The sequence below is a fragment of the Myotis nattereri genome (assembly GCF_964212035.1).
Source record: "Myotis nattereri genome assembly, chromosome: 2".
Classification (NCBI taxonomy): Eukaryota; Metazoa; Chordata; class Mammalia; order Chiroptera; family Vespertilionidae; genus Myotis; species Myotis nattereri.
Genome location: NC_138076.1, coordinates 166,398,012 through 166,410,283, shown reverse-complemented (window position 1 = coordinate 166,410,283; position 12,272 = coordinate 166,398,012). Strand labels below are relative to the sequence as shown.

The following is a 12,272-nucleotide window of genomic DNA, read 5'->3' as shown; positions in this document are numbered from 1 at the left end:
ATGGAGCCAGGAGGGTGCAGCTTGGCCCGGAGGCTGGGGTGCCGGCTCTGGACGGCCATCAGCAAGGCGCTGTTCGCCGAGTTCCTGGCCACGGGGCTGTACGTGTTCTTCGGCGTGGGCTCGGCCATGCACTGGCCCTCGGCGCGTCCCTCTGTGCTACAGATCGCCATCACCTTCAACCTGGCCACGGCCATGGTGGTGCAGGTGACCTGGAAGGCCAGTGGGGCTCACGTCAACCCCGCGGTGACACTGGCCTACCTCGTGGGCTCCCAGATCTCCCTGCCCCGCGCTGTGGCCTATGTGGCTGCCCAACTGGCAGGGGCCATTGTGGGGGCTGCTCTGCTCTACAGGGTCACGCCAGGAGACATCCGAGAGACCCTCGAGGTCAACGTGGTAGGTGCAGGGAGGGGCACCTGCAGGGCCAGGAGGGTGGCGGGCCAGGCAGAGGAGAGGGGCAGGGAGGTAACCGCTTCAGCACCTGCTTCACATTTCTGTAGTGAATTATCACACCCCAAAACTTGCCAAACACTAAACACTCACATTGGTGCGGGACCAATTCAGGTTGAGCCCTACTGTGAAACCAGTACTGAATGGTTTTTCCCGTAACACAAAATTGGTGTGGCTTTAGAGCAGACAGAGCAGGGATGGGGTCGTGGATTGAGGAACAGGTGGGAGCAGCCACACGAAGGGGCAGGAGTCGGAGAAGGACCAGGCATTCAAGGGTTGGGGTAGCCAGGGAGGGCTGGGCTGTGGGTGACGGCAGGAACCCTGCATGCACTTCATCTTCCTCCCCACGTTCCCCCCGGCACCCTAAGGCCTTTTTCACCCACCCCCAACCAGATTCCCCTAGTCCAGGCGTCCTCAAACTACGGCCCGCAGGCCACATGCAAATACAAATATTGTATTTGTTCCCGTTTTTTTTCTTCAAAATAAGATATGTGCAGTGTGCATAGGAATTTGTTCCTAGTTTTTTTTTAAACTATAGTCCGGTCCTCCAACGGTCTGAGGGGCAGTGAACTGGCCCCCTGTTTAAAAAGTTTGAGGACCCCTGCCCTAGTCAGTTCCACCTACTTCCCCAAATCTCCTCCTTCCACTCCCACTCAGGTCTCCTCCCAATCAGCTCGCAAACACGCACCCCAGCTTCCCTGTGCCTCCTCTTTCCCACCAGTCCTGAGCCCCAGCCACCCCCCCAAATCACTGGCCCCCAACCAACCTTTGGGTTGGGAAGGGTGACGCTACTTCTGCAGGGAGCAAGTGGCCAGGGCTGACCCCCACCCCCTGCACAGTCCTTAAGTCCCGGCCCTGGCAGAGGTGAGATGTGACACAGGAAATGGGTGGGGCGGCCGGCCCCTGGCAGAGCCGCGGACTCAGGGTACCCCTCTCACCCAGGTGCAGAGCAGAGTCTCAGCGGGCCAGGCGGTGGCGGTGGAGCTGGTGCTGACCCTGCAGCTGGTGCTCTGTGTCTTTGCTTCCACCGACAGCCGGCAGACGTCAGCTTCCCCAGCCGCCATGATTGGGGCCTCCGTGGCCTTGGGCCACCTCATCGGGGTAAGGGGCAGAGGGGCTGCAGAGGCCGAGGGTGGAGCCGGGTCTGAACCGCGGTAGCGGGGACTGTCCCCTCCCGGGCCTGCCTCAAGCCTCTTCACACCCTGAACCCACAATCACTCCCCAGGTCTACTACACCGGCTGTTCCATGAACCCGGCCCGCTCCTTCGGTCCTGCTGTCATCGTTGGCAAGTTCGAAGTCCACTGGGTGAGACCCTCTGCTGGCAGCCATGGGTGGGGGGAGCAAGGGCCCGAGTCGGGACTGAGGCTTCGCCAGGGGCCGGCAGACAAGGCTCCTGCCACAGACCATGTTGACCCCCGATGGAGGTTTCCCTGAGCTCAGACCAGGGCTTGGACTTCCTTTCTTTCCAGCTTCAACAGCCCAGGGGACCCAGTGGACCGGCTAGAAATGGGCCAGGGCGGGCACCACAGCCTCAAGTCCTGGCTGTTTCCTTATTCACTTTCTCCAGCTGGACCAATTTCCAAACTTGGATAAAGAACAAGGCAAACAGAAATAGACACACACACCAGCAAAGATAGGAACAGCACTAGCCAGGGCTCCGGCTGGTACAGGGGAGGTGAGAGCAGGGAGAAAGGAGCGGTGAGGAGCCTGGGCCGCCGTGGGAGGCACGATCCCCTCGCCGCGGGCGTTCTGGACAGGACTCCTGCTTCTCAAATCTGCCACCTTTTAGACAGCTCGCGGGCTCCTGGGAGACCAAGTCGGCACTGGGGAAGCAGGCAGGGGTCCCAAAGGCACCCTGTGATCCCGATGGCTCACAAGCCGGTGTCCACTCCTCTCTGCCTCCGCAGGTCTTCTGGGTGGGACCCCTGACAGGGGCTGTCCTGGCATCGCTGATCTACAACTTTATCCTGTTCCCTGACACCAAGACCCTGGCCCAGCGGCTGGCCATCCTCACAGGCACCTCGGAGATGGAGAAAGTGGAAATGGTGGAGCCCCAGAAAAACAAACCCCAATCCAATCCAGGGGACACCGAAATGGAGAATGTGGGTCAGATAGCATAGAACTTGGCCCTTGCCGCAGGCTTTTGAGAGGCCTGTGCGTGGGCAGAGTGCCTCGTGTGGCCGGATTTCAGGTTTTCCGAGGAAAGAGGGGTGTTTAAGGGCGTGTAGGGAGGCTTGGCCTCTTGTCCTAACAGGTTGGGCAGGGGATACCAATCCCTCTCCCGGGCATTACATTTCTAGATGGAATCCGGGGAGCAAATCAGTTCCGCTTCCTCCCCCTCCATCTCTAATAGAACAGAGCAGAGGGAGGCAGGGGGATTCACACCAGGGCTCCCGGCTGGTACAGGGGAGGTGACTCCAGATCCCCAGGTCTTGGGGAGAACAGGAGAATTAGAGCCTCAGTCCCCTTAAAGACTGAGGGCTAAAGGGACCTCAGGGAACCCCAACTTCTTGCCCCACCCTTAGGGAGGAGAGGCCAGACTTCCCAGAAGACTCAGGGCTCCTCAGAGGGATCACTGCCCTTCGGTGTGGTTTGGCGGGGCTATGGCTCCCACCTCAGACTGGGGGCTTCTTGAGGACAGAGATTACCCTTCCAATAGATCTTCATTCCTCACTCGCCCCAAATGCTCAGGAGAGAACCCCACCCCTGGGAAGAGCTGACACAGAGAGGAAGCTTTTCTCGGGTTAGCAGAGGGGCAGGATATGGGCAAGGAAGGTTTGAGCCAACGGGCCTTTTCCAGGCAAGCTCTTCCAGGTGTTTTCCTGCCTCCCACCCCCTGTCCCATTGATGGGGACAATTCTGAGAGGGGATGACTCCAGCCCAGCCCAGCCCTCGGTCCATGTCCTGGGCACAGAAGCTGTCTCCAGCCTCATTCTCAAATCTATCAGGACACCCAAAAGCTGTTGAATAAGCTGTTGAATAAGGATGGTAGGAACGATGCAGGCAACCAAGATTCAGTGCCTCTAAGGATGACCGGAGTCTCAGCTGGTTTGTTAGTATTTACAAGCTGCTGTAAACCGATTCTGCCCATGACCTGGGGTCCTGCCTGGACCTCAGCTTCCCCAGCTACTGGATGGGCACAGGCCTCCCCTAGAGACTGCTGTGAAAACAAGAAATTGGAAAATGTTTTTGGAAGTAAAAATGTTAGAAAAACAAAGCCAATAAATGATGATTATTGTTGCTATTACTGTAATTATTGGGTTTGAATACAATTGCTGTTGATAATGGGAGGGAAGAAGGGAAAAAGGGAGATGATTGAGAGGGAGAAAAAGAGTACGTTTTTCTCATTTCATTTGCTCCCATAATGGGAGCCCTGCCTCCTCTGCTGAGTCTACTGACCTGGGAGCTTTGTGAGTGTGTGTGGGGTGAGTTTCTGTGGAGCTTTGCGAGGGGGCGGGGGGTGCTGGGGGAGGGACCCTGGGATGAAGAGACAAGCCAATAAAAGTTAGTTCTTCTCATCTCTATGGCGCCCATCACCATGGTATTCTGAGATGCAGCAACCAAATCCATAAAATAGATAGGCCTTTCCCTTTGGATAGGTCTCCAAAGGGGCTGGGGCTGGGGGAGGGGCTGCCAGTCTTCAAGCGCTGGGTGACAGGGCCCGGCCTGTGACCAGTGCCAGAACAGTCCCAGTACTCATGGCCACAGCAGCCATGCTCAGTGTCCTGTGATACTGTCAGTGCAGAGTATTGCTCACATCTCCCCAAGCTGGGCTGCACTCATCCATCTTCACAAAAGCACCCAGGGCTTCTTGTGCCTTTATGAGCAGGGATGGCTGGGCTCGTGTGTGTGTGTGTGTGTGTGTGTGTGTGTGTGTGTGTGTGTGATTGACTTGCTAAAGGTCACTTGGCTCAGTACCATAGCCCCCTAAGGTCTCCCTAGCTCCCAGCTTAGAATTTTCCAAAATAGTGCTCCAGGGGGGCTCACACAGGCTGCAGGCCCAGGATGGAAGGAAGCACGAACTAGAAGGTTGAAGAGGGCAGGGGGTGGAGCTCCTGCAGCAGGCCCTTAGGCTCCTAGACAAATTATCTCCACATCCCCAGAGCCCAGCACACACGGGTGCTCAATAAAAGTCTGATGAATGAATGACTGAGGCTGGGCAGCTGGGAGGGAGAGGAGGTCGTGATTGATCAAGAGGAGGAGAATTCAGGAGTCACAGCTCCACATGAGCCAAGATGACAGCAGCCGGGAGCCTGAACTTGCCGGCAGGGGTAGCTGGAAGAGGGTGCAGTCACACTTCAGTCCCACCCTTACTCCAGAGCCAACTGTGTAACCTCTGTCCCAGGAACTTTGGACCAAAAGGGTAAGCAAGGGTGATTGCCGGAGGAGAACGCTGGGGGCTGCTTTCACAAACAGCTCTGTGAGGCTACGCTAGAGCACGGAGACCAGCTTCCTGAGAAGTGAGGAACTAGGTTACAACCTGAAGAGCATCCCAAGTTAGACAGGAGTGAGTAACAAAGGTGAGCCTCTCCTTCTCAGCAGCCCTTTAATAGGACAGCCGGCCATCTGTTTGGCCGCGGGAAGGGCTGGCCTTCGGGGAGCCAAATCTCAGCGGGTCCAGCCAGGGGCAGTGGGCTCCAAGGCCACAGCCCCCGGCCTCGGGTGGGAGTGGGGAGCACAGAGAGGACAGAGACCCAGCCAAGCAGACCCTTGGCGCACACTCCCTTCCTCCTGTTTGTCAGGGGAAGTTTTTAATTAATGGTGTGTAATCTGATCTGGCCCTTCTCCCTGCTGAGCACTGCTTTCAATCAGCAGAGCCATCTGCAATTGCAATTCATAATTCTCCCCAAAGGGAGGGGGACTCCGGACGGGTGCCTTGGTGATTAATACAATTAGCCTTTTATGTTGATGATTGTCTTAGCAGGAGCAGATGATGCCGGCACAGAGCCTAGGCTGTCGCTTCCCCATTGGTTGGCAGGAAGCCCCTCTCTGCTTCCCACCCCACTGCTCCCTCGGGTGTAAAGAGGACAGGTCTCATCTGGAGCCACGCTGTGGACAGGGGAGGGCCCACTGAGAGCCAGGTTCTGGGGCACATGTGGGCCCCTTGGACTGAGGGGAGAGGAGGGGCAAGGTGATGATTCAGAGACGTACTTTCCAAGGAAAATCATTTTGACCTAAGGGATTCTGTACCCCAAGGTTAAAAGAAAAGAACTACTTAAGGTGAACTATAGGTTGAAAGGGCCGAGTTTAAGTACAGGCTCAGGCACTGAGAGCTGTGTGCACGTGAGCAGGTTACTTAAGGATCCTGAGCCTCACTTTCCTCACCTGGAAAATGGAGTTTGCTCCCGAGGGGCTGGAAGAACTACCTGGGGTATACGTGTCCCGCACCGTGCCTGGTGCAATCAGTGGTAGCGGGCTTTACCCATCACAGTAGACTGCCATTCCCTCTGCCAATGAGTCTGGCTGCTTCTCCTCTGGTTTCTAACGCAGCCCAGCTATCAGTCAAGAAGGGATCCTTCCTCCCCATAATCCAGGCTTAGCTTGAGCAAAGGAGAGAGTCTGTAAGTACAAGTGTCAGGGGAGAAGGATCCAGAGGAAAGAGGAGTCAAGAATCAAACCCGAGAAAGAAACAGGACTCCTTGGAACAGAGACGTGGAGCACTGCAGTGATGGCAGCTGGGAGCTGGTTTGGGGGAGATTCAGGGAATGGGGGTAAGGAGGCGGGGAGGGGGGTAGAAAGGGGTGAAAAGCAGAGCTTGGAGCATCTGGGGTTTCATATGGCAGCTAAGTAAACAAAAAAGGAGCAGTCATGAGAGCTGAGGGTATAAGAGGCAGCACAGATCAAAATCTGTGTCTCTGATCTACAATGAGGTCAAGTGATCTGGAACAAGCTGACTGGGGTTTTTGTTTATGTTGTTTTTTTTTTTTAAAGAATAGTTTATTAATTTTTAGAGAGAAAGAGAAAGATCGATGTGAGAGCATATGGACTGGCTGCCTCCTGCACATCCCCTACCAGGGATCAAGCAAGCAACCCAGGCATGTGCCTGACCAAGAATTGAACTGGCAACCTTTCAGCGCACAGGACAACGCCCAACCAATTGAACCACACTGGCCAGGGCCTGACTGGGGTTTTGAAGGGAGACTCTGCTGGGTCAGGAGAGGGGATCACCCCAGTGTCCCTGAGCCCCAGCGCTGTTCTCCAAGATCTGAAGCAGCGTGAGAAGAGTGCTGCTTATCACACAAGAGATTAACCTACAGCCAGTATCAGGCCTGGCAATGTCATGGAGAAGACAGAGGGAAGGAGGGAGGGATGACCTGAAGGGCTAATCAAGATGAAGCATCAGGCCAAGTTGTGGCCACTCTGGCAGCTGGGGCAGGGGGTCCACACAGCCAAGATCTGTAATCATGTCTCAGGGAGGGGCAGCTTGGTTCGTGAAGGGCAATTGAGGGTGGAGAGCTGAACAGCACTAATTAATAGGCAGCAGTCGATGGGCAGAAAAGGGGGAAATGAAAAACTGTTTCAGAGCTCTGATGAAGTCAGATAAAGGGGCAGTTGTTTCGAGAGCCAATGGAGGAGGCCAGAGAAGGCCAGAGAGGCAGGGACCAACAACTCCACCCGCCCTGTGTGGGCAGATGAAACAAGGCCCACTCAGGCGGGCCGGAGGCGGGGAGGCCGGTTATAGAACACCGGGTTGGAGGGCCTTCCTTGGCCTGGAATATGCTCCAGGCCCTCTAGCTGCCTGTTCATCCTGAGATCCAGCTTTAACGCATGACTTTCCAGGCTCTCAAGGCTCCAGCTCTCCCCTCCCTCTGGGCCCCCACAGCACTCGGCACCCACCTCCATCCTCGCACCAACACGTTACTTCAGTTATCTGAACACTTCTCCCTACCAACCAGAAAGACCTTCTTAAACAAAATTATATTTTTAGTCTGCTTCTCCTCTCAGGGCAACAGTTTCCTTAACTCCTGTCCTTTTCTTATCTTGTCCCCAAACCATGGCCTTCCAGTGTCAAAGGAGAAAAAGCCCTCCTCTGGCGCTGTGGACGGGGAACAAACTGGACAGAGGGTTGCAATACTCTCCCAGCTCCCTGCCCCGAGTACCTGACGCCTCTCACCTCCTTTGTGTTGAAGCCGCTGAATGTCTCCATCCTACACTGATTCCAGAACGCCACCAAAATGTTCTATTATTTTGGTCTTGGCCTCGCTGATTCATAACAGCTTTTGCCCCCTTCCCTGACTCAGGGGTCACAGGGAATGGCTCTGGGGGTCATGACTGGAACAAATGTTGATCCTACCCTACACAGGCTTCGTGCCAGATGTCCTGGAGCAGAGCCTTGCTTTTCCTATACCTCAGGTTCCCTCAGAGCTGAAGGAACTCCCTGTTTTAATCTCTCCACAGCTAAGTAGCAGGTTCCTAACACATCTGGTCTAGCCAACAGCATATCTCCCACAAACAGCTAACACTTCCAACCCAAATGACATGGATAATAAGATACACTACCACTTTATGAGCCAGTAAGAAAGAAAAACCACAGCATTATGTTTGTAAGATGCCACTGATTATAAGATAGCTCAATTCTCAGACACTGAAATATATATTTTAAGTGCACCTTATGACCAAGGAATGATCATTTCTCTCTCAAATCTTGGTTCTTTAAGTTAGATTTTAAAGAAAAGGGGAACGCAGAGAGAACCAAGATGGCGGCATAGGTTAACACCGGAGTTTGCTGCTTTGAACAACTACTTCAAAAGTGAAACCAAAAAACGGAAGGGACATCACCCAGAACCACAGGAACGCTGGCTGAGTGGAAGTCCTACAACTAGGAGGAAAGAGAAACGCATACGGACACTCAGAGGAGGCGCAGTGCTGAAGTCAAATTCTGAGGTGCGGAGTGCACGGAGCGGGCTGGCGGTGGAGGGCGCGGTTGGCGTTTTCAATCGGGAGGGAGTCGCAGACTCTGAGCTCTAGATACAGGCGAGTCTTTAGGGACCCAGACTCAAACGGGAGAAGCGGGACTGTCTGGCTTTGGTCAGAGCGAGTGCAGCTTTCTCTCCGAGCTTTGCAGCGGGTGCTGGGACTCAGAGAGGCAGAGCCCCTGGGGACAGGACTGAGAGCCGCCATAACTGCTCTCTCCGGCCCACCCTGTTGATCCTGTGCGACCCGCCCCGCCCAAGCCCTGCACAGAGGCATTTGCCGGATAGCCTCAGGCAAAGGCTAGATTAGCACCTCCCTAGAGGACAGAAGTTCTCTCACTGCTGACACAGCTGATTCTCATAGCCACTTGGCCTGGAGGTCAAACCCTCCCTGGAATTAGCTACAACAATCAAGATTTAACTATAAGACTGCGCACAAAGACCACTAGGGGGTGCACCAAGGAAGCACAACAAAATGCGGAGACAAAGAAACAGGACAAAATTGTCAATGGAAGATATAGAGTTCAGAACCACACTTTTAAGGTCTCTCAAGAACTGTTTAGAAGCCGCCGATAAACTTAATGAGATCTACAAGAAAACTAATGAGACCCTCGATCTTATATTGGGGAACCAGCTAGAAATTAAGCATACACTGACTGAAATAAAGGATAATATACAGACTCCCAACAGCAGACCAGAGGAGCGCAAGAATCAAGTCAATGATTTGAAATGCGAGGAAGCAAAAAACACCCAACCGGAAAAGCAAAATGAAAAAAGAATCCAAAAATGCGAGGATAGTGTAAGGAGCCTCTGGGACAGCTTCAAGCGTACCAACATCAGAATTATAGGGGTGCCAGAAGATGAGAGAGAGCAAGATATTGAAAACCTATTTGAAGAAATCATGACAGAAAACTTCCCCCACCTGGTGAAAGAAATGGACTTACAGGTCCAAGAAGCGCGGAGAACCCCAAACAAAAGGAATCCAAAGAGGACCACACCAAGACACATCATAATTAAAATGCCAAGAGCAAAAGATAAAGAGAGAATCTTAAAAACAGCAAGAGAAAGAAACTCAGTTACCTACAAGGGAATACCCATACGACTGTCAGCTGATTTCTCAACAGAAACTTTGCAGGCCAGAAGGGAGTGGCAAGAAATATTCAAAGTGATGAATACTAAGAACCTACAACCAAGATTACTTTATCCAGCAAAGCTATCATTCAGAATTGAAGGTCAGATAAAGAGCTTCACAGATAAGGAAAAGCTAAAGGAGTTCATCACCACCAAACCAGTATTATATGAAATGCTGAAAGGTATCCTTTAAGAAGAGGAAGAGGAAGAAAAAGGTAAAGATACAAATTATGAACAACAAATATGCATCTATCAACAAGTGAATCTAAGAATCAAGTGAATAAATAATCTGATGAACAGAATGAACTGTTGATTATAATAGAATCAGGGACATAGAAAGGGAATGGACTGACTATTCTTGGGGGGGAAAGGGGTGTGGGAGATGCGGGAAGAGACTGGACAAAAATCGTGCACCTATGGATGAGGACAGTGGGTGGGGAGTGAGGGCGGAGGGTGGGGTGGGAACTGGGAGGGGGGGAGTTATGGGGGGGGGGAAGAGGAACAAATGTAATAATCTGAACAATAAAGATTTAATTAAAAAAAAAAATAAAAATAAAGAAAAGGGGAACGGAAGGCCAAATGGGAACTACACGGGGGGGGGGGGGGGGGGGCGGTCTCGAGTCTCCTTCCTCCAAGGCAGTGGTTCTCAACCTTCCTAATGCCACGACCCTTTAATACCATTCCTCATGTTGTGGTGACCCCCAACCATAAAATTATTTTCGCTGCTACTTCATAACTGTAATTTTGCTACTGTTATGAATCGTAATGTAAATAAATATCTGATATGCAGGATGTATTTTCATTGTTACAAATTGAACATAATTAAAGCATAGTGATTAATCACAAAAACAATATGTAATTATATACGTGTTTTCCGATGGTCTTAGGCGACCCCTGTGAAAGGGTTGTTCGACCCCCAAAGGGTTCTCGATCCACAGGTTGAGAACCGCTGCTCTAAGGGTATGGATACCATTGCCCTTAGATGCTCTCAACTCATCTGCTTGACTGTTGCTAGCCCAGCTTTTAAAGACCCAGGCCACCCTCGCTGTGAACATCTCCTCTCCATCAGTACCAGGGAATCACTAAAGAGAACCCCACTTTTCTCATGGAGACAAAATGAAGCACAAGCCAGGACCACCATTTTTGAGATCATCGCCTACCACTCCACCATTTATCCAACCACTTCCCATCCTACCAGGTTATCTGCCCTAGAGCCTCCAGGCCATGCCATGAGAAGATGGCCAGATTAGTCATTTCCTCCTAATCGGGCTAAAACAGCTCTGTTAAACTACAGGCAGTTCCCATTAAAGCAGAGCAGCTGGAAAGGGGCTTAGCCCTTTAATGCCAGCAGCTGTATCTCCACAGTGTGGCTGCTCTGCTGAGGGGCTGGACTCTGTCCAGAAGCATCAAGCGTTTAGCCCCAGTCAATGTGTATTAACCTAGGAGGGGAGAGCAGCCAGCTCCCTGAGAGGAGGGGAGGTGGTTCATTTAAGAACCTCCACCCCCAGGCTTTGATTTCCAATGAGGAAGAAAAATTCCAGCCCCTTCATCTCCCTCGCTCTACTAAAATCTGGACAAACTGCATCATCTCGAAGGCAGGAGCTTTCTCTGTGGCAGGAACAATCCCATTTCAAAAACTCACCTAAGGACAGATTCACTTGTTAGTTTTGACAGCATAAAGACTTTAGGCCATTAACCATACTGACTCATTCGCCTTTAAGCTGATTTTTTCCCTCTGAGGTCTTAAATATTCTTTTGATCTCAGGTATGCACACATGTGGACACAACAGACTGATAACCTCTTCTTGGAGAGCACTGGGCCCTAGGGTTGATGAGGGAGAAAGCTGAACAGCCCTCAGAAAGCCCTGGCACAGAGCAGGCTGCTGAAGAGAGATCACTCAAAGACTTCTCACTCAAAGCCAGATGGTGAACACGAGACGGGGTGAGAGCTAATGCCACTCAGGGGAAAAGCCAGTAAGCTAATCCGCTGACACGTTTCTAGAAGCAGGCTGATGGCTTTGGTTCAGAGACTTGCCTGTTCTTGGCTCTGAGCTTCAGAGCACACAAGATGCACAGGCACTCCCACCAGGAGCAACCTCACACATCCACACCAGCTCTTCCTCCTCCTTCCACACAGAATGCAGCCCTGGATCACCAAGCACAGGTCTTCCATTCTACCAGACAACAACCCTAACCATGAAGACATTCCCAGCCCTAATGCTTTCCCTGGGGTCTGGGCCTCCCTGCTCTTCCTGAGTCATCTGTTGAGAGTACATGAGCAGGTCCACATACAGAGCTGAGTGGAATCATTCATGTACCTAACTAGAGGCCTAGTGCACAAATTCGTGCACAGGTGGGATCCCTCGGGGTGGCCTGTGGGGATTGGGCTGAAACTGGCTGTCCAACACTGCCTGCTACTCCTGCCTGCTTCTCCTGCTCATCCTGGCCCCGCTGGGCCTGCCACGGACTCATGCCCAGTCAGTCCTGATCAGGAGAGGCTCATGCTGCCACAGCAGTGCTCACCAGCAGAACCCACAGGGATCAGGCCTAAACCGGCAGTCGGACATCCCCCAAGGGGTCCCAGATTGGGAGGGTGCAGGGACACCCCCCTCCTCCATGCACGAATCTCGTGCACCGGGCTTCTAATATATAGAGAATAACAAATCCACGATGTTAAAGAATCTGAAGTAGCAAGCACCAGAGCTGACCTCCAGAGTGGGGGCTGCAATCCTCAGGGTCTAATCCCAGCCAAGCTATAGACTTGTGGGAATTTGAGCCAT

The 12,272-nt window shown here is 52.6% G+C and overlaps 1 protein-coding gene across 1 annotated transcript; it reads left to right on the top strand.

The window, feature by feature from the left end:
- Nucleotides 1–3,693, top strand: AQP6 (aquaporin 6; the record flags this gene model as incomplete). The annotated part of the gene is made up of 4 exons (XM_081080865.1): nucleotides 1–393; nucleotides 1,390–1,548; nucleotides 1,673–1,753; nucleotides 2,356–3,693. The coding sequence occupies 4 exons, from the start codon at nucleotides 1–3 to the stop codon at nucleotides 2,566–2,568; spliced, it is 846 nt and encodes a 281-aa protein (XP_080936991.1). The 3' UTR covers nucleotides 2,569–3,693.
- Nucleotides 3,694–12,272: the final 8,579 nt, after the last annotated feature.